The 27,486-nt window shown below is 40.3% G+C and overlaps 1 protein-coding gene across 2 annotated transcripts; it reads left to right on the top strand.

The window, feature by feature from the left end:
• Positions 1–15,680: 15,680 nt before the first annotated feature.
• On the top strand, positions 15,681–21,148 carry TSHB (thyroid stimulating hormone subunit beta). 2 transcript variants are annotated; one of them, NM_001163072.1, is given in 3 exon segments: positions 15,681–15,747; positions 20,250–20,412; positions 20,843–21,148. In NM_001163072.1, coding segments are annotated over 2 exon segments (417 nt in total). In that variant the 5' UTR covers positions 15,681–15,747; position 20,250; the 3' UTR covers positions 21,098–21,148.
• The last annotated feature ends 6,338 nt before the right edge of the window (positions 21,149–27,486 follow it).

The raw sequence follows: 27,486 nt of genomic DNA, 5'->3' as shown, positions 1-27,486 counted from the left end.
TCTAAATAAGCTCCAGGAATTGTTCAGTCTCCTACTTTCCAGGGGTATTTCCTTGGCTTCACAGTTTCAATCCCATCATACACAGACCAATCCTCTGCTTAAAACTCAATGAAAACTCTTGAGATTTCTAAATTTTCTTTCTAAGAAGTCCCCTCCTCTCCATCACTCTGTTCTAAAACTTCCAGTCACTTCAGCCTCCCTGAACTTTTATATTTGTCTTCTCAACTCATCAACACTCTTACCTCTATTTGGTTCCCTTTCTCCATGCTGTGACCTAGAAACTACCCTTAGGCAATAAGCTAGGACCATCATTGGGCTTAACTTATTTTTTCCTTTCTTTCAGCATCAGTCTTGTGCTGTCTGTTGTTCTATGTCTATGATCAGTTGTTTCATCAGTTTTTCCTGTTTTCTAATTGTTTGCAGTAGTAGGGCAATTCCTATAGCAGAAAATCCTTGATGGGTGGAAGTAGAAATGACATGTGTGGTTTGGGGAGGAACTGAATGGTCTAGGGGCTGACCATTGAGAATTATTAGCAGTGTTAGAGAATAGACAAATAGACAGGGAGGCCACCTCTTGTGCCAGGCAAGAAAGACCTTTCTCTGTTTCTAGTTTCTTTGAGGAAGATTTCCCACCAAACCCTGGACTTCTCCCTCTTTTGTTTTATTTACTTTGCCTATGGGGAGATTTATTAACCTTGGTGAGTATTTTGGGCTTAGCTCTGTTCTCCTGTTTTCTGGAAGCAAGCCCAGAGGGAGCTATTCTGGCATAAGGAGGAGACAAACAACCCAGTCCTGGAGATCCAGGGTGCTCACGGAATTTGAGGTGCCTGTGGAGCATCCAGCTACAGATGCTGTGCAGGAAGTTGGATATGTGGGTGTTGAGCTTGGGGAGAGGTCTGGATTGCAATCCTATAGCTGTGTGAGGATGGTGGCACTGGCGGACACGCATGACTGCTTCTTAAAATGCATCTCCTGAGGGCAGTGTCTGGCATGAAGTAGAGATCTCATAAAGATTTGCTGAACAAATGACCTAATGGATTTCCAAATATCCATCAATTTCAGCAAAAGGTAATTCCAAACACTAGGAGCAAACCTACACACACACACACACATCTAGTAAAGGCAGTTAATTGCATTATTGTAAGTTTACTTTTCTTTGGCTACCATTGATCTTTTATTGATTTTTGCATGTAACAATGTTATGAACTTCTTTTAAAATAAAAGGTATCCTATACAAAGAAGAGAAAAAATAACTTTTGGTGAAATTGGTACCATATTGTTGGTTAGTTTCTGAAAAGTGATTACATATTTATTGTGAGTACAGTTAATACTGTTCATATTATTCAGCCAGAGAAATAATATCTAATTACCAAGCGGTTATATAAAGTAACTTAAGTAGCATGAAAGGTATTATACTGAGGGACAGAGGAACTAGTTTTGATATACAGGAAAGGAAAATTTGATATTGATCTGACTTTATAAAACTATGAATTTTATTACAGGAGATGTTAGCAATTCCTATTAATATTTATATTTGACCTTAATTTCAAAAATTTGTTTTGAAATAGGTGGAAAGGATCTTGTATAAATTCATATAAATCTGGTATATGAGAGACTTTAATCTGCTACCAAAAGAGATAGGCAAATTGACACAATTTTTATACATATTAAATCAACTTTGTCTTTTTCACTCGGAAGCTTTAAGATAACAAAATGATCAATATGCACTTTAGGGCCAACTCTATTTGCTATCAATTTTCTGTAAAATTGAAGGAAAAAATATTAATGAAAGGTAAGTAAGCCAACAGGTTTGTTTCAAAAGGCAGATCACTCTAATGTGACTCACAGATAACTCACATTTCAGATGGATGAATTGATTTAAAAAAAAACCTGTTGCCTAGGATTTCAAAATTTTATGGAACTAGAACAGATTAGAAGCTAGAAAAGTACAGAGTCTTTGAGAAGGGGAGAACATTGGTGAGCATGACTCATATTCCAGTATCACCCCTCAGTTTAGTTAATTGAACAGTGTGGGTGGATTTTTTTTTTCACTCAAAAAAATGAGTTAAGATTTTAATGCAATGCAAAGGATGTCAAGAAAGTTGGATTTTAGCCTGACTTTGCCTGTATAGAACCTCAGAAAATGTAATGTCTCTCCTTGGGTCGAATTATAAACTCTGGGAATAGCATCTATATTTCCATTTATTTATGAAATCAGTATTTCTTGAACACCTAACATATGATTAGACTGGTGTGGATACAGTAATGAACAAGACGGAGAAGGCCTTTCCCTTAGAGTGCTTCGTTCTACTTGGAGGAAAGAGACTGAGGGTAAACATAATAAACAAACTATGATATCAGAAAGCGTAAGTTCTATGCAGAAAATGAATTAACAGAATAAAGTGACAAGAATCGTGATACTTTAGGTGGTCAAGAAAGGTTTTCTGAGGAAGTAATTTTTAAGCTGATTTGATAAGGAAGAAGCAACTGAAAGATTTGAGAAAGAGCTCTTGACAATGAACACATGGCAAATAGTCGCTACAGAAAGTTTGAAATGTTCAAAGGAAAGGACAGAGGTTGACAGATAGGTAGGTGGGTAGTGGGAAGGTGAGTAGGTAGGTAGGTAGTAAGAAGGGAGGAAGGCAGGAAGGCAGGAAGAAAGGAAAGAACATAAGTGACATGAAGCCAGAAGGCAGTCACAGATCATTTCTACTACCAGACTTTTTAAAGAGCAGTTTTGTTGGGGCATAATTGACATGGGGTACGCTGTATTCAACCTGAGTGTCTCACGGTTGCAGAGGCCAGAATTCCAAGATCAGTATCTGCAGGGCCATGCTCCGCCTGACGGTTCCGGGGAAGGTCCCGGTCCAGCCGTGTCTCACATTCTGACTGCCCTTGGTTCATGGTAGCAGTCTTCACATGGAGTTCTCTTTGTATGCTTGTGTTCAAGTTTCCTCTTATCAGGACAACCATCCTATTGGGAAGCCTACTCTACTCCAGTCTGACTTCATCTGCAATGGCTATTTCCAAGTAAGATCAAGTTCTGAAAAATGTAGAGGTTAGGTCTTCAATAAGAATTTTTGGGGGTACATAAGTCAACCTCCCAACATCGCATATATTTTAATTGTGCAGTTTTATGTTTTAACAGATGAAGGGTCTTCATAAAGTTCACAGAAATGTGTATCATGAAAAATATGTATGGGCTTCATTTTTTTTACACTATGACAGACTTATCTTTTAATTCCATTTTCCCACAAACATTTGGAAGTACCCTCAAAGTCTATCACATGAAATCATCTTCGCAGTCAAATCATGAACATATCCTGCATCCCTAAAATTTCCTCTACCCCTTTATCCTGCCTTCCTCGCCTTTCCCCAACCCCCAAGTCACCAATCTTATTAATAATTTGAGCTTTTTAGAATTTTACCTAAATAGAATCAAATAGCAGGTATTAGGTTTTTTTTTTTTTTTTTTGATCTGGCTTTTCTCACATAGCATAATTATTTTTGAGATACAATCATGTCAACACTGTTAGTTTATTTCTATTTGTTGCTGACAAGTACGATATTATATATGAATCATAACTTATCACCTGTGAATGGACATTTGGGTTGTTTCCAGTTTGGGGCTCTTATAAATACAGATGCCGTGAATGTTTGTATACATGTACATGTATGGACATATTCTTCTATTTCTCTTGGTTATATATTTAAGAGTATAATGACTGGGTCATATGACAAATGTATGTTTAAAATTTTTATGAAACCATCTAATGAAATTGCCCCTTTTTATGTTTCCATCAATTACTCCATGTCCTTGATAACACTTGCAACTGTCGACTTTTAAATTTTAGGCATTCTGAATCATTTTCCCCCTAAAAAGTATATAGTGTTATGTCATTGAGGCCCTTATTTGCATAAGACTAATGATGAATGTTTTTCCCTTCCTACCTTTACACTTTGGTGAAATATCTCCTCAAATCTTTTGCTCATTTTAATGTAGGATAATTTTATGATTGCTGTATATTGATGTTATATCTTGCAGTCTTACTAAACTTACTAAACTAGTTTATGATTTCTGATTTATTGAATTTATTGAATTTTGAGAGTTTTTAAGATATATTCCATATACATGTTCTTTATCTGATATATAATTTGTAAGTATTTTCTCTCAATCTGTGGTGTATCTTTTTGTTCACTTATCAATGTCTTTTGAAAAAATAAATTCTTAATTCTGATTTAATATTTTTAAAATGAATTATAGTTTTGGCATTATATGCAGTTTTTCCTAACAGTTTTTTATTTCATGTTTACCTCTAGTTTTATAATTCTAGTTGTTATACTTTATATTAACATTTATATATGGTGCAGGGTATAGATTGAAGATCTGTCTTATCTATTTTTACATGTGAATAATTAATTGTTCCATTATCGTCTATTGAAAATACTATTCATGCTCTACTTAATTGCATTTGTACCTTTATTGAAAAATTTTTGATTATGTGTATATAGATTTATCTCTGTACTGTTTTCTGTTTCATTGATCTGCTTGTCTGTTTTAGCACCATTGTCTTGACCTTGTCTCAACTACCATAGATTTGTAATAAGTCTTGAAATTAGCTGGTGCAAAATCCTCCAACTTATACTTCTCTTCTCAATTTTTTTCTAGCTATTTATGAATTTGGAATCAGTTTGCCAGTCACTACAAAAAAAGCCTGCCAGAAATTTGATTGGTATTGTGTTGAGTCCAGGAAAAAACTTGGGAAAAGTTGAAATCTTAACAATATTGAGTGTTTTTATTCATGAATATGATATATTTCTTCATTTACTTAAAATTTTGATATCTATATGATTGCTATCTATATGATTGCTGTATATTGATGTTGTATCTTGCAGTCTTACTAAACTTACTAGTTTATGATTTCTAATAGTTTTTTGACTTTCAATGAGATTTTCCTTTTTAAAATTAATTTGTTATTTGTTTTGTGTACCTATAAAAATTTTACATTTTATGAGATACTAATATATGCATATTTCCAAAGATTTGTCTTCTAGCTCAGATATTCTTTTTTCTGCCTTACTAATTCTATTGTTAAGGCTTTCCTCTGTATTTTTTATTTGATATATACAGATTTTATTTTATATATTGTATTTTTTTATATATTGTATTTTTATATATATCAAATAAATATATTTTATCTTCTATATATATCTTCAAATATATTTTATTTGACATATACAGACAGTAAATAAATGAGACTTCTGTAAATAAATACAGAGGGTCTCTTTTTCATCTTCATTCATAAATGAGAGCTTTACAAGGTACAGTATTCTGGGTTGACAGTTTTTTCTCGTAAGACTTGTGCTAACTCTTTCCATTTTCCCTTAGCCTATAGGGTTTCTGATGAGAAATCAGCTGTGAGTCTAATTGGAGATCATCTGAAAGTAATTTGGTGTTTCTCTCATGCACATTTTAGAGTTTTTTTTTTTAATCTTTTACTGTTTTTTTTTTTAAAGATTTATTTGTTTGAGAGGTAGGGTTATAGACAGTGAGAGGGAGAGACAGAGAGAAAGGTCTTCCTTCCATTGCTTCACTCCCCAAATGGCCACAATAGCCAGAGCTGTGCTGCTCTGAAGCCAGGAGCGAGGTGCTTTGGGGGTCTCCCATGCAGGTACAGGGGCCCAAGGACATTGGCCATCTTCTACTGCTTTCCCAGGCCATAGCAGAGAGCTGGATTGGAAGAGGAGCAGCTGGGACTAGAACCGGCGCCCATATGGGATGCTGGTGCCACAGGCAGAGGGTTAACCTACTGAGCAACGGCGCCTGCCCCAATATGTTTTACTATTGCAAGTTTGACTACAGTGTGTCATGGTGAAGATCTTTTCTGGTCATGTCTATTAGGAGCTCTAAATGCTTCCTGTACTTAGATGTCTCTTTCTCAGAATTAGGGAAATTTTCTGGTATTATTTCACTGAATAGGCCTTCTTTCTTTTTTTTTTTTTTTAAGGTTTATTTATTTATTGAAAGTCAGAGTTACACAGAGAGAGGAAAAGTAGAGAGAGAGAGGTCTTCCATATGATGGTTCACACCCCAATTGACCACAACGGCTGGAGCTGTGCCGTTCCAAAGCTAGGAGCCAGGAGCTTCTTCCGGGTTTCCCAAGCAGGTGCAGGGGTGCAAGGACTTGGATCATTTTCTACTGCTTTCCCAGGCAATACCAGAGAGCTGGATCAGAAGTGGAGCAGCTGGGACTAGAACCGGTGCCCATATGGGATACTGGCACTTCAGGCCAGGGTGTTAACCCACTACATCATAGCCCAGGCCCCTGAATAGGCCTTCTAATCCATTCTGTCTTTCAACACCTTCAGGAACTCCTAACATCCATGTGTTGGGTCATTTGTTAGTATCCCATAAGTCTCAAACATTGCTTTTAATTTTTCTAATTTCTTCTTTGTTTTTATCTATTTCCAAAGATTTGTCTTCTAACTCAGATATTCTTTCATCTGCCTCACTAAGTCTATTGTTAAGGCTTTCCTTTGTATTTTTTATTTAATATATTGAATTCTTCATTTCTAATATTTCAGTTTGATTTCTCTTCAGAATCTCAATCTCATAGGAAAATTTTCTATCCACATAAAATATGGATTCCTTTTTTAAAAAAAGATATATTTATTTGAAATTCAGAGTTACACAGAGAGAGAAGGAGAAGCAGAGAGAGAGAGAGAGGTCTTCCATCCACTGGTTCACTCCCCAACCGGCTACAATGGCTGGAGCTGTGCCAATCCAAAGCCAGGAGCCAGGAGCTTCTTCTGGGTCTCCCATGTGGGTGCAGGGGCCAAAGGACTTGGGGCATCTTCTACTGCTTTCTCAGGCCACAGAGAGAGCTGGACTGGAAGTGGAGCAGATAGGACTTGAACTGGCAACCATATGGGATGCCGACAAGGCAGGCAGCGGCCCCACCTGCTATGCCACAGTGCCAGCCCCAAATATGGATTTCTTTAACTCATGAATTTGCTTCTCTTTGCTTCTGAGTAATCCTATAGTCATTTTTTAAAATTTCCTTTTCAGGCGTTTCATCAATCTCTTTATGTTAATATTCTAATATTGAAGTGTTGTTGTATTCCTGTGAGGGAGTCATATTGTCTTCCTTATTCTTGTTTCTTGAATTTTTGTGTTTATTTTTAGGCATTTGTAGAAATACTTGTTGGTTTTCTCCTCTGATGGATTTTATCTTTGAACCATTCCTCTGTGGCTTAGTGGAGCGTCTTTTCTCAGTGAATACTCAGAGGCGTGTGATGGCTGTGTCCAGGGAGCTCTGGTCAGTGCTCCAGGGTGGGGCAAGAATCCAGTGTGACACCCAAGTTGGGAGTAGTAGATCTCTATTGTAAGTAGGGGAGAGAGTGTGATCATGCCTGTTGGTGTAATCACAACTTCAACTCCTGTCTTCCAAGATGACCCATGACTGGGGTTAGCCTACAGTGGATACAGCCCCCATCCACGCTGGTGCATGCACTGCACAAAAGATCTGTGTGGTCCTGAATGTGAACAAGGAACCCTCTACAATGACCTCTCCTGGGCTGTCAGGGAGCTCTGAGCCTTTGCCATGAGACACAGTGATCGCCCAGACCCAGCTACACCCCACACCATATCGTGCTGTTACTGAATTCCTAGTCACAGCACACACAGCTCCCACAGTCTTAGGGTGCAGAGGATCCACTAAGCCCCCAAAGCCTGTCCCGTCCACAGAGCAGAGTCATTCCCTAAGCCAGCTGCCTCTGGGTTCTCCACTGTGGCAATTTTGAGACCCAGAGCCTGTGATATGTTGAAAGGATGGGGGCACCTCACAGTCCTATGTGGGTGCCCAGCCCCTGATGACCCTCCTGGCTAGCCTTGAAGTCAGTGGGGAATACAGCTTTTTCCCTGTGATAAAATCCCCTGGTCACAGACACACACAGGAGCTGGCCACAACCTCTGCTGGTATCGCAGTGACACCTTCTCCCTGCAGGTTGCTGAGCGGCCTTGTGGAGGGATGAAGAAAAAGCAATGTGCTTTCCTCTCACTGGATTTGGTGGGTACCCTGCCCTTCACTAGGGCTCCAGGCTGGACCCAGAGACAGTGTAGTCTGCAAGGCAGTATCCTCAGCATCAGGGACTGCCGCCGTTGGCACTCACTTGCTGCCTGAAGCTGGCTTCTCTTCTGGCTTCAGGCTGCACTGGTCACGTGTGGGGTCTGTGTTCATTGCTCTGCATCTGCACCTTTCATGCTGCTCCACAGTTCTCCTCTTCCTTCTGTAGAATTTCCATTGTAAGCTTCTCTCCGACTCCCACCTGGAATGCACTTCCTCTGCTCTTCTGCTATTTTCTCCTGTTCAAAAGCAGCACATCTTTTCCCTATTCAGCCATCTTGGAATCCTCCCATGGTAATGCTTTAAATCACAAATTTAATTTCTTTAACAGATGCAAAGCTACTCAACTTATCTATTTCTAAAAGGTTTATTTATTTATTTGAAAGGTGGAGTTACAGAGGGAGAGAGAGAGAGAGACAAAGACATCTTTCATCTGCTGATTCACTCCCTAGATGGCCTCAATGGCTAGAGCTGGGCCAATTAGAAGCCAGGAGCCAGGAGATTCCTCTTGGTCTCCCATGTGGGTGCAGGGACCCAAACACTTGGGCCTTTCTACATTGCTTTCCCAGGCACATTAGCAGGGAGCTGACTCGGAAGCAGAGCAGTTGGGGCTTGAACTAGCACCCACATGGGATACTGGTGCTGCAGATGGTGGTGTAATTTGCTATGCCACAGTGCCAGATTATCTATTTCTTCTTGAGTAAAATTCAGTAATTGGTGTCTTTCATAGAATTTGTCCATTTTCAACTAAATTCTTGATTTTTTTCACATAAAATTTCTTCATAAAATTCCTTCATTATAATTTAAAAATCTTTAGAATCTTTGGTGATATCACTTCTCTTGTCCCTAATCTCAATACTATGTACCTTGTCTTTTTCCTGATCAGTCAATTTAAACGTTTATCGAGATGCTGACACTGTGTCCTAGTGAATAAAGCTGCCATCCACAATGCCAACATCCAAACAAGCGCTGGTTAAAGTCCTGGCTGCTCCATTTCCAATCCAGCTCCTTGCTTATGTGCCTGGGAAAGCAGCAGAAAATGGCTCAGGTGCTTGAGCCACTGCTACCCACGTGGGGGATATGGAAGAAGCTCCTGGCTCCTGGCTGTGGCCTGGACCACCCCAGCTGTTGCGGCCATTTGGGGAGTGAACCAGTGCATGGAAGACCTCTCTCTCTCTTCTCTCTCTCTGTAGCTCCACCTTTCAAATAAATGAAGTAAATCTTTTTTTTCCTTAATTTGATCATATTATTGATCTTCACACAAAACTGGCATTTGGTTCTGTTGAATTTTTTTGTTTGTTTTTTATTTCATCAATTTCCTATTTGAGTTTAATTATTTCCTTGGCTTGTTTTGGGCTTAGTTATCTCTTTTTTCTAGTTTTTTTTTTTTTTTTTTTTTTTTTTTTTTTTTTTTTTTTTTTTTTTATTTTTGACAGGCAGAGTGGACAGTGAGAGAGAGAGACAGAGAGAGAAAGGTCTTCCTTTGCCGTTGGTTCACCCTCCAATGGCCGCCGCTGCAGCCGGCGCACCGCGCTGATCCGATGGCAGGAGCCAGGAGCCAGGTGCTTTTCCTGGTCTCCCATGGGGTGCAGGGCCCAAGCACCTGGGCCATCCTCCACTGCACTCCCTGGCCATAGCAGAGAGCTGGCCTGGAAGAGGGGCAACCGGGACAGAATCCGGCGCCCCGACCGGGACTAGAACCCGGTGTGCCGGCGCCGCAAGGTGGAGGATTAGCCTATTGAGCCACGGCGCCGGCCCTAGTTTTTTTTTTTTAATCGAAAACTGAGCCATTGAATTGAGGTTATTAATCTCTTCTAACATGGTTGTTTAGTGCTATTGATTTCTCCCTGAGAACTGTGTTAGATGTATGAAAAGAATGTAAGGTTTGTAAGAATCAACTCTAACAAAAAAATCAACTCTAACAAAAAAAAATTGAAGCCAGGAGGTCATGGAAGTGATTGTTATGCATGATTCCTTGATGTAACCATCACAGAAAGCTACCACAACTACAGAATCTTAAGAAAAAAGAACTTCTACAAGGAAATTGCCCAGCAATGTTCACTGTCAAATTAATGCCACCCTGGTTATTAGTTACTGTGGCCATATTGTTTCAAAATATGTGAAGTAATCCCCCTCATTTTTGCCTTTAATAACTTCCCTTGGCCTCAGCCTCCTTGGATATGCCCATAGTTTATTACATGCACATTCCCATTGCAATGCTTTGCTGTTCCCAAATAACTGTCACTATTGTGTGAAGAAGCTCTCTCTGGCTGAGGTTTAGCGACTTAGGCTGACAGTCGCATACCATGAAATTTTATGTGTTGTCTTTTAGTTTTCTTTCAGTTCAAAATACCTTCTAATTTCTCCTTTGTTTTCTTTTCAACTCATGGATTATCTACTTGAAAATATGGAAATTAGTTATAGTATGTGTTTTGGTGTCCTTGTCTGCTAATTCTATTCCCTTTGTCATTTCTGGGTTAGTATCAATTGATTACTTTCTCCTTATTGTATTTTCCCCCTTCTTTGCATGCCTAGAGTTTTTTTTTTTTTTTTTTTTTTTTTTTTATTAACTGATACACATTGTGCATCCTACCCTGGTGGATGCTGGATATTGCTGTGTTCCTCTAAATGTTCTCCAGCTGTGTTGCTGACTTGTTCTGTCACTTGGAAAGAGCTAATACTTCCAAGCTTTGTTAGGCAAGGCCAGGACAACATTTAGTCAGGGATAATTTTTCCTCACAATGCAGTGAAACCTTTCTGAGTATATCGCTTGATTTCTCGTGAATTAGATTTTCTACTTTTGCAGTTCTGGACAGGTTATATGCCTCATTCTCTGTGAGTCTAGGACTGTTCTCTTTTATCTTTTCATGTGTTTTCACCCCAGTTGCAGCAGGCTTACTCACATGTACAAGTTTATCAGTTCGTAGCTAAATACTCAGAGATCCTCAGTATGTCTCCATAATCCTCGCACTTTCACCTCCAATCCTTTCCTGAAAACTCAGGTCTGCCCTGGACCTCATAGACTCCTAGATCAATCTCCTTGATTTGGTGATGCGTCTGGCCTCTGCCTTGGTACCTCCCCATACCATGCACCAGAAACTTTCTGTGGGCATTAAACTGGCACTCCCTGGCTTGTTTGCCAACTCTCTGGGATCATTTTTTTTGTTAGTTGACATCCGATGTACATAGAACCACTAAGTTTTGTCCTGTTTTCAGTTATTTTAGGTGGGAAAGTAAATCTGCATCAGAAGTGCAAGTTAAATCTACCTGAATTATTTTAACAGTACAAGTTCCTATGTAAGTGCTCCTTTAAAAAAACAGTCACTACTCAAAAATATTATATTTATTGTATTTCTTCTCATAACATACCAAGTGTATATGAGTTACCTAGTTTATAATATGTAATACATAATAAATTATATATTGTTATACTATGTATTTTTATATATATTCCCATGGATATGTATATAAATATTCATTGCATTCCTAAATCAATGCTTTTTTAAAAAAGATTTGTTTATTTATTGAAAGACCAAGCAAGAGAGATAACAACAGAGACAGAGATCTTCCATTCATTGGAACACTTCCCAAATGGCCAGAGTGAAGCCAATAACAAGAAACTTGGTGGCAGGGGTCCAGCTACTTGGGCCATCTTCTTCTGCCTTCCCAGGTACATTAGAAGGAAGCTGGATCAGAAGCAGAGCAGCTGAGACTCAAACCTACACTCCAATCCTGAATGCCGACATCACAAGTGACAGCTTAACCCAATGTGCACAATGCAGGCCCCTCTAAATCAATGCTTTGTACAACAGAGACACTAGTTCCATTAGAAACAAACATCTCACATTTTTCTCCAGTTACCTTACTCCTGTGTTAATATCTTGCCTGGAATCACTTGAAGAAGGTTAAGTTTGGCATTCCCATTTTCTCTTTCCCTATTTTTAGGATTCTCTTGCAACATAACAGTTCACATTTCTAAGACTTGGGGGTCCCTGAACTCACTATTCTTAGTACATATCTGTTAAATTAAATTAAATTTGGTCTGAAAGTGTTGAGGTGGATTCATTCTGAGAGGAGAAGTGCGGTGCAGGCAAGAGGCGCAGAATCACCACATAGACACCGGGAGTTAGGTGAAAGCGGGCCAGAGGTGAGCAGCTTGCAGACTCATATATTTCAGTTGGTACAGCAGCTTATATAGACGAGGCAGCCAATCCAGTCAAGGGGCGGTTTATGCCCTAACCAATCACAGCCTGTTGCCAGGCAGGCTCCATTGCCAGGTAGTTTCCCAGGTGGTTTCCGAAGCCATTCCTGAATAACTGATGCTTGCTTGCCAGCGGCCATCTTGACATGGCCTTCTCATTCCACCACATGAAAGTATCCCTGTATTGTGAGTCCCTATGTAATGAACTGCAACCTAACTTTGGGCTTAGCTGAAAGGCTAATGTAGGAGTATATTTTTGTAACAAATAGCTGAGTCTCAGCCGATCACAGACACCAAGTTGGAGTCAGTCATGGCAGCCAGGTGATCAGGTGAATGTGATCTGTAACCAACCAAGCATTTTCTGTACTTCACTTCCACTGTCCATAAATCCTACCTGCCCAAATCCCGAGGGAGGTCCCTGACCTTCTTATGGGTCTGAAGCTTGACTGATCCCCGAATCATTCTTTGCTCAATTATAAACTTTTTTAAATTAATTTTTCCTGGATATATTTTTTTAAAAAGATTTATTTATTTATTTGAAAGAGTTACAGAGAAAGAGAGAGAGAGAGAGAGAGAGGGATGGAGAGAGAGAGACATTCCATCTACTGGTTTACTCCCTACAGTGGCCGGCGCTGGGCTAGGCCAAACCAGGATCCAGGAGCTTCTTCCAGGTCTCCCATGCAGTGCAGAGACACAAGCACTTGGGCCATCTTCCCACTGCTTTACTAGGCTGTAACAGAGAGCTGGATCAGAAGAGGAGCAGCCAAGACATGAACTGATACCCATAAGAGATGCTGGGTTAGCCTACTATGCCACAGCACTGACCTCCTGGAAGGTATTCTTTTAACATAGCCCAGACTTCTCCATCATCCTCTGGGGAAACTCACCTATATTAAGCCTCATTTTTTTCTTTAATTTTAATTAACACAAAAGACTTGGGCCATTGCAAACACAAGGGGTTATGAATAACCTATGATATTATCTATGATCTATTAAGCATTTAATATGTGCCAGATAGTGTTTATGTTTTCTGTAATTCTCCTAAAACCACTAACCACAAGAAGATGTTGGAGCATCAGGGAAGGTTTTGCTGAAGGGATTTTTCTCATGTAGGCCACAAAAGATGAGCAGGAGTCTGGTGAGATGAAGTTACGTCAGGCACCTGTTCTAGACAGAGGCAATGATATATGAAAAGGCCAGGGAGACCGTGACTGATTTGAAGAACTCAATTCAGTTTGGCTGAAAACACAGAAAGCAGAGAAAGGATACGGGAGGATAGGGAGAGGGATAGATAGGGGAAAAGAAGAAACTGGAGAGCAAACAGATTGTGAAGGATTTTATAGATGATACTAAGTAAATGATAGTGGGGTATTTTCTCCTGAGAGCAATGGAAAATCTCCACTGCATTTTTTTTAATTTTTATTTTTTAACAGGCAGAGTGGACAGTGAGAGAGAGAGACAGAGAAAGGTCTTCCTTTTGCCATTGGTTCACCCTCCAATGGTCGCCGTGGCTGGTGCACTGCGGCCGGCGCACCGCACTGATCCGATGTCAGAAGCCAGGTACTTCTCCTGGTCTCCCATGGGGTGCAGGGCCCAAGCACTTGGGCCATCCTCCGCTGCACTCCCTGGCCACAGCAGAGAGCTGGCCTGGAAGAGGGGCAACCAGGACAGAATCCAGTGCTCTGACTGGGACTAGAACCCAGTGTGCCAGCGCCGCAGGCAGAGGATTAGCCTATTGAGCCGTGGCGCCGGCCATCCACTGCATTTTTGATGTTTCTTTAGGTAAAGGGAGGAGAAGGGGTTGGAGGGAGTCAAGCTGAGTTATAGCTGTGGAGATGCATAAAGCATACATCAGTTCCAAAATCTGAATAATTACTTATGCTCTCCCACAGCTATTGATGCTGACTGCCTATTACATACTACATATTTGTCAAGTAAATGTGTTGAATTATTATAAAATAGCTGTCATTTATTTAACATGTATGTGCCAGACACCAGGTTAAGTGTTTTATAGAAACATCACTATTACCTTTTTTAAAAAGTTTATTTTATTTATTTATTTGAAAGTCAGAGTTAGAGGAGAGGCGGATAGAGAGAAAGAGAGAGAGAGAGAGAGAGAGAGAGAGAGAGAGAGGTCTTCTATCCGATGGTTCACTCCCCAGATGGCCAAAAATGGCCGGAGCTGCGCCAATCTGAAGCCAGGAGCCAGGGGCTTCTTCCGGGTCTCCCATGTGGGTGCAGGGGCCCAAGGACTTAGGCCATCTTCTACTGCTTTTCCAGGGCATAGCAGAGAGCTGGATCAGAAGAGGAGCAGCTGGGACTAGAACTGGCACCCATATGGGATGCCGGTGCTTCAGGCCAGGGCTTTAACCCACTGTGCCATAGCGCTGGCCCCCATATTACTATTTAATAGGTGAAGAAGCTGAAGAAAAGAGAGATCAAGCCAATATTTCAATGTCATGTAGCCAATAAACAGCAGAGCCAAACTTTGACTGCAGGTCAGTTTGACATCCCACCACATTTAACCATATTACTTAAACACCCATCATTTCACATATGTGAACTGTTTTAAAAATTTCTTTTTTATTTATTTGAAAGACAGAGAGAAAGAGAGAGAGAAGAGAGTATATTCACTAGTATACACCTTATATGCTACAATAGCCAGAGCTGGACACAGCCAAAGCCAGGATCTGGGTCTCCCACATGGGTAGCAGGGACCCAACTACTTGAGTGTGCTGTTTCCCAGGGTATACAGTAACAGGAAGCTGGAATTGGAAGTGGAGTTGGGATTCAAGCAGCATCTTGAAACTGCTGTGCCAAACATTAGCCCCAGCACACATGTAAATTTTATTGTTTAAAATCCAAAGGAGGGGGGGAATGTTGAACTTAACTAAAATTGTGTTTTAATCAATAACATATGTGCTGGTTGCCCTGGTTTTCCATAAAGATGTTACCTTTGCATTGTAGATGAGGAATGATTTTATATATGATCATTTAGGTAAAATTTGGAGCATGTAAACCCCAAATTCTCATTCTCAAGACTTACTTAAATGATATGTTAAGACTTTCAATTTTTCTAATTTGTTTTTTCCCATTCTGGGTCTATCCCCTATTAATATTAGCAAATATTAATAAGAATTATATTTGAAAGAATAATTTTATTTTGAAATGGGAGATAGGAAAATGCATGCTTCAATAATGTCAGAGTTTCCAGGGGACGATACTGTGAACTTGTTTGTCTAAACACATTGTATTTGGAGTTTGGTATGAATTTTCAATAGATGTTTTGCAGATAAGAAAGCAGCAACTCAAGTGCAATTATATAAACAAGAAGCTCAGAGGGGAATTATGCTGAAGGATATAAAATGAACCAAGAGCTCTCAGTCTGGGTCATCACAGCCTCAGCTCACCAATGCAAAGGTAGGTGTCGCAAATGAGAAGACTCTGTGGAGTGCAGTGTTCTTATTCTGATTATCTTTTACTCTCACCATTTTAGCATTCATTTAACATTGCAAATTCTGAGACATAACTTTGCTTCAATGAGCTCTAAACATTTTTAATTATTTCCCAGATTGTTCATTCGTGTGTGAAGGTGAGTAGAGGATGTACATAAAGATAAGAAAAATTCCACTGCTATAACAGAAGAGAAACAACTGGTCAGTTAACCAAGGAACGATGACTGATGTGCACGGCTTTCTCCTGTTTGTATTTCAATGAATTTTTATATGCTTTTTGGAAATTTTAGAGTAGATTCAGTTTTGAGTGCCTGTAGGAGTGACATGCTGTGTATCTTTTTAGTTATTTAATAGCTAAATCCCATGGGATAATGTCCAATATATATATACACCTACCTTACTGCATGTTTAAAAAGCTCTCCAGAAAAATACACTACTTTGTGGAGGGTCCAAGATTGTTCATCGGTTTTTTTTCATAGCATACTAAGGAGCTGGAGGAGAAAAGATTGGTGAAGGAAGTTAGCAGAGCAGAGAGAAATGCATTTATTAAAATGAAAAAAGTGAGAGCACAGAGAAGAGAGAAAATGTAGAGAAAAGGGCCAAGGAAATAACACATCTTTGAATAAGGAAAAACATGGAAGTTGTGAACATTTTAGCCATGTCACTGAAGAAATCATCTCTCATTATTTAGGGCCTACCTGAAATCAAGTCTTCTGTGTTCAGGTGCTCAATAAATGGTTTATGATGATTTTGGAAATGCCATTAAGTTGCAGAGAGAACACAGGTGACAATAAGGAAGAAATTGGCAGATCATACAGGAAGGTATTAACATCAATTTATATGGTGTCACACAGTTATATGACTTTTCTTATGTAATATCCAAATGCTTCATGTGCACTGTTTTATTCTTTTTATGATTTTAGGAAGGGGCATACAAAATATCAAAGTACAAAAGTCAAGGGAGATTTTAAAAGTTTATGGGAGATGGAATCAAAACTATTAGTTTATTTTGTTGTCAAGAATTTTTGTTACAAAAATTCGTTTTCATACTATGCAGAAAATGCATGTTGTGAAAAACTATCATGGACTTTAAAAAGCACCAAAATAAACTCAGACTTTTAATTTCATTTTCCATGAACTTTCGGAAGTAGTCTCTTAGTATATTGCTCAGTTCCACAAAACTCCAATTAAATCTGGAAGCAGAATTCCTGATTACTGACTCTTTTTTTTTTTTTTTTTTTTTTTGACAGGCAGAGTGGATAGTGAGAGAGACAGAGAGAAAGGTCTTCCTTTTGCCGTTGGTTCACCCTCCAATGGCCGCCGTAGCCGGCGCACCGTGCTGATCCGAAGGCAGGAGCCAGGTGCTTCTCCTGGTCTCCCATGGGGTGCAGGGCCCAAGGACCCGGGCCATCCTCCACTGCATTCCTGGGCCACAGCAGAGAGCTGGCCTGGAAGTGGGGCAACCGGGACAGAATCCGGCGCCCCGACCGGGACTAGAACCCGGTGTGCCGGCGCCGCTAGGTGGATTAGCCTAGTGAGCCGTGGCGCTGGCCCTGATTACTGACTCTTAGACTGGGGATCTGACACTAGTGTAGCACATAAACTCAGACTCTGAGTGCTTCAGAGACCCCCATGATCCTCGTTTGGTTCTAAGCCATCCTTTTATAGATGAGGAGGTTTTACTATTTATAATAAAGAAGTAAAGGAGAAAGAGTCATTCATACTTTCTAAGTTCCACACAGTTGTACAGGTACTATGGTTGGTAGTGCAGCAATTATAACTTTTGTTGTTTTCAGTTGAGAGTTCTACATTTATTAGAGAAATTTCACAGGAATTAGTGTGTCTATAATGAATAAGGCAACAGTGGGGAAGAAGTTCCAACACAGTTTTTCATCCTACAATTTTATTTTATTTGAGAGGCTGAGAAACAGAAAGAGACTAACACAGAGAGCAAGAGAGAAGGAGAGGCTGCAAGGGAGCTCCCATCAGCTGGTTCACTCCTCAAATGCCTATGGGAGCTGTCAACTCAGTCCAGGTCTCGCATATGGTAGCAGGAACCAACACCCTCCCGGAGTGTGCCTCAGTAGGAAGCTGGAACATGGGGCACCAGGCGTCCTGACACTGGGCGTGAGCATGCCAAGAGGCATCTTAACTGCTGTACCAAACTTCACAGTCAGGTGTACCTCGCTCCTTCTGTGTTGCAGAGGAGTAAGGCACCGGCAGAGGAAAAGCTTCAGTCATTCTCTCATAGATCCATGAGGGAATTCTGTCCCTTGATTTCTGCACCAATATTCTTGCCACTAGGTTACCACACATCTGTTTATGCAGAATTGTAAGCTAGAAATTAAAATATGTAAAGTTAATTATTTTCTGTGGTGAAAACTCAGCGGCTGGCTGTCTACACAGGCAAGAGCTACATGATCCTGATGGGTTAGTTTTAAATCATTTACCCAGTTGCTATTTAAAGATCCTTCAGGGTTACTCTAGGTTTGTGTCTAAGATCATGGAACCTGCTGTACCGTCAAGGGAGCTCACATTTTCGAAGCACCTGAGAAGACCAAGCTCCATGAGTAAGGAATTCCTATGCTGTCCTTCCCTAATTCAAATGCCAAAAACCCACAGGGATGACTGAATATGCAATATTTGTTTTTGAAAGTTTGCTGGAAAATCCTTCTTGCTTTAACCTTTAAAAAAGTCTTCTAAAATGGGTTTGTTCACTTCCTTGTGTATGCAGAAGTAACATAAGGAAATATTTGATCATTGTCTATCTCAGTCATCATTTAGACTCCATAGCACTTAGAACAGTCTGTATTTTAATACTTTTTGTTCATAATTAGCTTCTCTACTAGACTGTCAGCTCCTTAGGTCAAGGACTGTATCTTACGCATTTTATGTCTCTCAGTACCTGGCCTATATGCTTACTACATGTGTATCCATTGATGTGCTGTTGTCATTTCCAGGAACAAGAGATTGATTAGCATGTACACTAAACTCTGGGAGTTGGCATTTAAAATAAGTGCCTGATAACCTGTGTAATGTGGCTTCTAGTTTTCCTTATGAATTTATTGAAGACAAAATTCTGATAAACTGAAAGTCTCAGGTTTCAGTAAATGAAGAGTATGCAGCTCATACATGCTGTTGAGCTACATGTGTATATGTATATGACCGGTTTGAGAAGACCTTGATACCTTTTTGATGGACGAGTAAAAATGTTCAGTGAATGGTAATTTATTGAATAGAACAAGGAAGCAAGTTTGTGTTCGCAGATAATACTACTCCATGAAGGTGTGTATTTTCTTTACTGACAAGGAAAAAAAAATCCAAACCTACCTAGCCAGCTGTACAGTATTTGTAAAATGAAAAAAATCTTCTTAATCTTTGAGTTGATAAATTTACATTGAGAAGTGTGAAATATGATTACCCTCTCTGAGCAGAACTAAAATAACTCTAAGTCATAACATCCAGATCATTATGCTGTCCAATGACTACTGCACACATTCTCCACCTCATACAGGGCAAAGGTAAAGATGGGCTCCATTAAGGTGCATGTCCTACTTTCTCCTGGGGCACAGAGGACCCTTTCCATGCAGCAAAACAACTTTGGATAGTTGTTGGATAACCCATAATGGATCTGTCCTTCTTGACGGCATTATTCTCATTGTGTCAACCTATATTTTTTGTCATTAATCTTTTTGATATTTTATTTGTTGCAACTCTACTCTTTCAACCTTGAGGGCATACCCTGAGGGTTCAGAAGGAAGGTTTCTGAGTTTGCCCTCTTAACACCAGTGGTAATTTTAGTTGAACTTTCATGGACCTTCCTTAGCTTCATAATGTCTCCCTTCACAGGCAGTAGGTGGAATTGCATGCCACAGTACAGGTGCTGAGGTATTACACAAGTTGGGTTATGCTTTTCTTGGTTTGTATGCTGACTATGACCAAATAGTTTGCTTGCCTTTTAAGCTGTTGAACCACAGATATAGAAAAATGTACTTCTGGAAAAGCCCTTCCTAAGCCATAATGCTTAGTTCAGTTCTCACAATCCTAAAGGCAATGTCTTCATTATATTTCCACCAAATGAATCCTTTTTCATTTAGCTGGATGTACATCCCTGCCATGTTTCTGTTACGGTGTTTCAGGTCTTAACGCTTCCTTGCCCTTTGGAGCTTAGTGGAACTTGCAAGCAGGACTTCCACTCTGTGGGCTCCCATACTATGGGATCACAGCCACATCTACGTTTATAAATGGGGGGTTACTGCAAGTTTTGAGAAGGTCAAAACACCTCATATAGGGCAAAGGCAAAGTAGGTGTTCAATAACAGCAGCTCTACTTATTATTGGAGATGTGCAAAAGTTCATGGAAAATGGAACATAAAAGTAATGTGTGTTTCCCACTTTTTGAAGTATCCTATTTGAATGTCCTGAAAGGATATATGTAATAGGTTCTTTAATTTTATCTCTGACTTAGCATGACTGCTATCTTCCTGATGTCCATTCTTTTCGGCCTTGCATGTGGACAAACGATGTCTTTTTGTATTCCAACTGAGTATACAATGCACGTCGACAGGACAGAGTGTGCTTATTGCCTAACCATCAACACCACCATCTGTGCTGGATATTGCATGACACGGGTATGTAGCTCATCAACTTCTTTTAGCTGTAAATTACATAAGCCTAGAAGCAGTCCATGCCTATCTAGAAAGGAAATGAAATACATCACAACCTCATTTCCCAAATCCAGTGGAGGGCACAGGTTACAGTATTATGTGGCTTTTCTTAGAACAATGGGTACAGATAAGTTGATAACAGTGTTACTTCCCTGATTTATTTCAACTCTGGCTTGTCCCCATGATCAAGGATAAAAGGGAGGAGGGTGTCACTTTTGCATTTATAGGATTCAGTGTGGATGTGGTAACTTGGTATTGGGGAATGGGGCCGAGGAATCCTTGCCTCTCATATTTGTGACAAAAGAATATGAATGAGTTGATTTCTATGTATCTCCATTATCTACATGTTTTCTAAAGTCTTATCACATTGTTCTCTTTTCTATTCTTCCCATAGGATATCAATGGCAAGCTGTTTCTTCCCAAATATGCCCTCTCCCAGGATGTTTGTACATATGGAGACTTCATCTACAGGACTGTAGAAATACCAGGGTGCCCACACCATGTCACTCCTTATTTCTCCTATCCTGTTGCTGTAAGCTGTAAGTGTGGCAAGTGTAATACTGACTATAGTGACTGCACACATGAGACCATCAAGACAAACTACTGCACCAAACCTCAGAAGTCCTATCTGGTGGGATTTTCTGTCTGATTTTGATAACGATATAATTTCCAATTTGGCTAAATGTGTTTACCTGGAATAAAACAAATAAAATATCATTATGTTTCACAATACTGTGTGTGTTTTCTGAGTGCCATTTCACACATACTCACACCAATAGGAGCATTAGAGAGCTCAAGCGATTGTTCATTAATTATGATAAACTATTATCCTAATAGGAGACATTAATAAGGGAAGCTGTAGGTGCATTATTGATTGTGACAACTATTTAACACTTAGATGTTAACACTAGGGGAATATGGGTAAGGGGCATATGGGAACTCTTTGCATTGCTTCACAATTTCTGTCCTGTGAATTTAAAACTATTCTAAAATTAAAAGTTAAAATATAAAGTTATACTAAAAAAGTGGCCGGCGCCGCGGCTCACTAGGCTAACCCTCTGCCTGAGGTGCCAACACCCTGGGTTCTATGTTGATATGTTGATATTACATATATCATTTCAGGACATTCAACCTGGGTTCAGGTTGGGGCGCCAGTTCTGTCCCAGTTGCTCCTCTTCCAGTCCAGCTCTCTGCTGTGGCCCAGGAGGGCAGTGGAAGATGGCCCAAGTGCTTGGGCCCTGCACCCCATGGGAGACCAGGAGAAGCACCTGGCTCCTGGCTTTGGATCGGTGCAGCACGCCAGCCGTAGCGGCCATTTGGGGGGTGAACCAACAGTAGGAAGACCTTTCTCTCTGTCTCTCCCTCTCACTGTCTAACTCTGCCTGTCAAAAAAAAAAAAAAAAAGTTATACTAAAAAAGAAATCTGTTTGTGGTTTTCATATGAAAAGAGTAGAGTAGAGGTGAAATAGACAACAGAAACGATGGGTGCTGATGGATGCCAGACTGGAGGAGACTCTCCTAACAGAGGGCCAGGAGGTTTGTCTTGACGTAGAAACCGAAGGTGGGACCATTTCAGATTTATGAGGAGAATGTAATGGGATCTGAAGCAGAAGGAACACGTGACATCAGGGTACTGCTGGAAACTTGAACTTCCAGAGGCAGGAGCGGGAGTAACATGTGAATCTGCAATGTAATACTTTGTCTTAGTCATCCAAATGCACTGGTAAAAACTCAATAGAATATGGGAATGATCCTCTTTAATTACTCTAATGAGCTAACTGACCTATGAAAGTTATATCCCAAAAGGTTAATTTACAAAGCCTAGAAAAGAGACCACGATCAGTTTACATGTGGAAGTTTAAATCCTTCATAGTGCTTCAAGTAACAGGAGACACTTTGCTTGTGCTGTTTTGGCTTTGGATGTCACAAAAAATCTAGTACAATTATGTAAGCTTTAAAAAAATTAGAACACTAAGGGGTTTCATAGAATAAAATCACTCTAAATTCTCATCTAAACCTCCATCAGTGTTGAAACACTGCTGGTAAACACGCTTGGTAAATGGTTGTTTATTTTTCTTTCTCTTTCTTAGATGCTCTTTTGTGGAAGTCTGATTTCAACAAATGCTTGAAATTAGGCAGAACTTAGGCCCTGCAGACTTTTTCTCAACAAGGCTATCCTCTACTTGTCCATTATTCACCATTCACTCTTTGACCACTAGGGTGAAAATCAACTGTCAGTAGGACCAGTTGGCTTTGCTGTACCCAGCACTCGCTGGGAAAGTCAACTGGGTATCTCGTAAGTGCCTGAGTGCCAACAGTGCCAGGGGTAGGACCATGAGAGGTGCAGACGGTTAGTACAAGCCCATGCTCTGTCAGTGCAAAGGGAGTTTTGCATTTCCATACCAGAGTCAGGAAGCCACATTGTTTTTACCTTAGCATCTGCAGTTGACATTCAAATGGTCTCCAGATATTAATCTGGGGCTTTGGGTTTTCATATTACTTTTGAACATGGACACTTAAAGCTCTATATTGCTTAAAACTATTTATCAAATATAGATCTTCAATTAATGAGTAAATAGTCTAATGTCCCAATCCAATCAGTGGTAGTCAGAAATGACTTCCGTGGATTCTGGGGAAAAAAAAGTCTCAAGGGTTTGAACTGTGGAAAGGCCCAGATGTTTAGAGAGACCCACTGTAAACACGCAGCTCAGAAACACCACTAACTAAGGCTTCCTCAGCATGGAGGTGGGAGGCTGGGCCTGGGCAGGCATGTGGGTCACAGAACCCTAGAGCAGGTGCATCAAAGAGAAGCTTGTTTCCTCCCGCCGAGGACTGTCCACGTGCAATAGATGCACACATTAACCAAATCAACTTGCTCTTGAACAATGGGGTTGTCCAAGATGGAAAATCCTTAAGACGGAGTTCAAGGATAGGGATGACCAACAATTTGCTTCCACTGGGTTTAGGAGCTTGGGAAATGGAAATGCTTTTTTTGGAGGGTCTTGGTGTTCTTTGGGTTTAAGAGAGGGAGAATGAATAAGAGCATTTAGAAATAGGAAGGTTAAGAATCATGGCTTGAGTCATAAAAAGATGGAAACTGGCATATCTGAAGCCAGTCTTAAATTCAACCTAAAATTCAAAGTTGTCAGTTCTTGGTGAGAGAAGTACTCAGTGTTTGTTTGCTTTTTTTCTTTTTTCCAAAAAGGTCTCCTATTCCTCATTTGACGCTGAACTATAAAGAGTTCTTTCATAACCTAGATGGATTTGGGACTAGTATGGCACAATGTCTGCTTTTCTAATGGCCAAACTCTTTAGGAGTGAGTGAGTGTACCAGGATGGATGTATTGGCAGGTAGCAGTATAATTCAGCCTCATAGCAGAAAATTCCAGTAATATGAGCTGTCTTTTAGACATAAAATTACTTTTTTTTTTTGAGAACAGCAAGTCTAAGTGCAATAAAATTTATTAACTTCCACTCTAACCTTATTGTTCAGTGTTGAATTCTTCTCCACCCTCTCATCTCTCTTAGTTAATTACTTCTTATCTTTTAAGCAATTGTGTCTCACTTTCTCTGCCGCTGTTCCATTACCTGCTGTCTCTCTCTGAGTGGTGCTTATGTTTCTCCTTCAGGTAGCTGCACCTTGATTTTCCTTCGAGGGTTCTCCTCCCCATCACTGTCAGTCAAGTGTTGTGAGAGGGTTCTGATGAGAGACCTACTACTCAAGCGCCACCAAGCCTGACACCTTAAGGGATGGGAAGAGGGGTTCTTGGCCTCTTGGAGTTCCTAAGCTGATCAAACATGAGCCTGGTACCACTGGTGGACATCTCTGGTACCTCCTAGAACCAGTCAGCCTGAGAATAAAGCCAACTCAGAAGCGAGCAAGACAAAACCCACTACTATCATTTGAGCCCACCTGAAGCTGGCCTCACTCTTAGAGGAAGCCTAACTTTCCTTTTCTGCTTACTGGTTAGAGTTAGATTTCTGACATTTTGTGCTGAAAAACTCTGACTTAATCTACATCTTTTCTACATGTTTCAAATATTCCTGATTCCATTGCTCATCTCTTCCTGGTACTGTGCTGCTTGCTTTCTTTTCCTGCTTCCTTCTTGGATCTTTCTCCTCAGTAAGAAATAGCCTTCAATCTTCTCCTCCTAAAAAACAAACACACACCAAGGTCAAAACAAGCGAACAATCCTTTCTTGACCCTGTGCAATCTCCTAGTTATTTCCCCCCTCTCTTCTTGAGTTCTTATTCCAGGTTCTATGTGAAAGAACCCACTACCCATCTACTTCCTCGCTTCTCATTCTCTTCTCAATCTGCTCCTTTCCTGGCTTCTACCCCGTCCTCCTTTGAAACGGTTTTCAGGAAGGCCGACCATGGCTCACGAATGGTTCAGAACACAGACACCTTTTAGTCCTGATTGACCCCAACCTCTTGCTTCCCAGAGGGCCCAGTGGAGGTCACAGATCCGCATTCATGACACAATACAGCCCTAATGAGAATGAGTTCAACATTTTCCCCTTTTTATTTCTACTTTTTTGCAAGATGACTCAAAAATCTATGCTAAAGTCTTTCACTGGCAACAGTAATGTCAATGTAGGCTGCATTTTGCTTGACAATTTTGTTTGATGTTATAGGGGTGAACAGTCTGGACTTTGTGAAAGATGACCTAGAGCTGTAATAATCCTGCGTGTCCTGTTGATCCTTTAGACGTTGTCGTGTTGCATATGAGAAATTTGAATTTGTATTGATTCAGCCTTGGCTATACTAAAGAATCATATCATACCCATTTCAGTTAAAGACAGTTTAGGTAACATTTACTGAAGGAAATAGGCAGCTAAGACAGACTCTCCACTCTGAGATTAAGAAATGGGTGGGGAGTGAAGAACTGTGGTGGTCTTTTCACTCTTGGGAGTAGGGGATTCTAATTTTTTTTAATGTTCTGAATTTAATCGTGAGAGGTGGTTCATCTTGGTCAAAATTGGGCACTAATACTTTCATGTTGAACATTCCTGAGCTATAGTCACTTTTTCTTTTTTTAATTTGAGGGGGAGGAGTGAGGGAGGGAGGGAGAGAGAGAAGAGAGAAGAGAGGGAGAGAGAGAGAAGTACTTCGATCTGCAGGTTCACTTCCTAAATGCCCAACAGGGCTGGGAATGGGCTGAGAGTGAGCTGGACTGGGCCAAAGCCAGGAACCAGAACTCAATCCAGATCTCTCACATAAATCAATTGCTTGAAACATCACTGCTGCCTCCCAGCATCCGCAGTGGCAAGAAGATGGATCCAGGAGCCACAGCCAGATATCAAATACAAATACTTAAATATGGATGCTGGTAGTTTAACTGGTGTCGTAAGTACTTGGCTAAATGCCCAACCCTTAGCTATAGGTTTAGTCTGGACTTCTTTCCCAAGCTTCAGGGCCAAGTACTGAATGTTTATATTTCCTCTTAGATGTCCTATAGTGATTGGCAACTTGCGCCATCATTACAACCTGCTTTTCTTCCTAAGTACCATTGTTTTCAAGCTGCCAAGTCAGAAATCTAGGAATTGTTCTAGGTTCTTCTCTTTCCCTCATCTCTCACATCCAGTTTCTCTTAAGCTGCTCTATTTCTAGGTATGGCTTCCAGTTCATTAGTTAGAAATCCTCATGACTCTGGTTTTGGCCATCCAATCTTGATTCATAACTGAGCTTGGGTAATTTTTCAAAGGTTCTAATTGGATTTTGTAGCTCCCAGTTTAACATTTTCCCCATGACTTCAGGATAAAGATAAGACTCCTGAGCAGGTTTAACAGGGCCCATATTGCCTCAGCTCTTGACAAGCCCTCTTTGAATGTCTCTAGGCTCTCTCCATTTCCGGGCCTCCCTGTGTGCTTTCCCTGGAAAAGCCTCTTCCTTGTACCCCTACTTTTGACTTGGCTCATTTAGTAGTCTCTTCAGGACCCAGCTGAGAAACCCTAACACTCAGGGCTCCTGTCTCCCCCGACCATCGTCCCCACATCTGAGTGGGTGCACTCTGGGTCAGTGATGATCACAGCACTTGCCTCATGGTAACAGACCCGCCTACTTTTCTGCACTGGAAGAGCCTTCACAGACACTTGTTTTGCCCATCTAAGCATATCGTTATTCTTACTAACATTCCTTTTTTCAAATGCTCAACAATAGTAAGCCTAGAAAACCAAATCAAAGGCCAATTCCAATATTAGCGTGACTTGCATCTCAGGCTCACAGGACAACATAAGGACTCTGAACATTAATGTTCATAGTTCATAATTTCTGAATTAAATAGAATTGGGAAACGTATCAAAAGCTATTTATTAATTCAACAAATTAATGTGTTCAAATAGGTAAATGGCATCATACAAAAGTATCTTCAGTTATGCATGATTTTTAGAAAATTTTTATAATTTTAAAAACTCTGAGTATTAACATAGTAAGTATGATAGTAGTAATAATCACTAACTGCTGGGTTGCTGAGCACTTTATATTGATTATTCCTTTTAATTTGTTCTATTTAATGTAAGTGAAAACATCTAATATTACACAGAAAAATAAAAACTCAAACCCAAACCAAATTCAAATCCAAAGCTTTGAAAGAGTTTCTGGCGCATTAGGCAAACACTTTATGAAACCAGTCTGGCATGTGCTTGGCAAAGTTCAAGATACATTACCTTCTTCTCCTGCTTCCCAGGTCCAGGAAGCACCTTGTGAACGGTGGACTCCTGGGTTATGTTCTTCCTTCATTGTTACAGTGAGAACACACCAAAACAGTTACATTCTGGATTTGTGATGTCCGTTCAGCTTTCAAAGGCCACTGGCATATAATACCTTACAGGTATGTCTTACAGGAAAAAATGAAGAGTTGTGTTGAAAGACAGTAGAAGCTTCCATCACTCTCCAAATCTACCTTAGCAAATCTGATTTTGATGAGCTTCAACTAATATGATGCAATTAATCTACTAGCTTCAGGGACCCAAGAGCACTTCCTCCTAGGGTTGGGTAAAATGAGGCTGCTGGAATCCTGAGAAGCTGGAAGTGAGA

The sequence above is a fragment of the Oryctolagus cuniculus genome, chromosome 7 (genome assembly GCF_964237555.1).
Source record: "Oryctolagus cuniculus chromosome 7, mOryCun1.1, whole genome shotgun sequence".
In the NCBI taxonomy this organism is placed as follows: Eukaryota; Metazoa; Chordata; class Mammalia; order Lagomorpha; family Leporidae; genus Oryctolagus; species Oryctolagus cuniculus.
The sequence above is the reverse complement of the archived record's forward strand: the minus strand, read 5'-3'. Positions and strand labels throughout refer to the sequence as shown.

Bases quoted from the DNA above. Each gene is read 5' to 3' on its own strand.
- TSHB (XM_051856054.2), top strand. From the start codon at position 20,251: ATGACTGCTATCTTCCTGATGTCCATTCTTTTCGGCCTTGCATGTGGA. The intron at 20,413-20,842 runs GTATGTAGCTCA...TTCTTCCCATAG, and splicing joins CTGGATATTGCATGACACGG to GATATCAATGGCAAGCTGTT.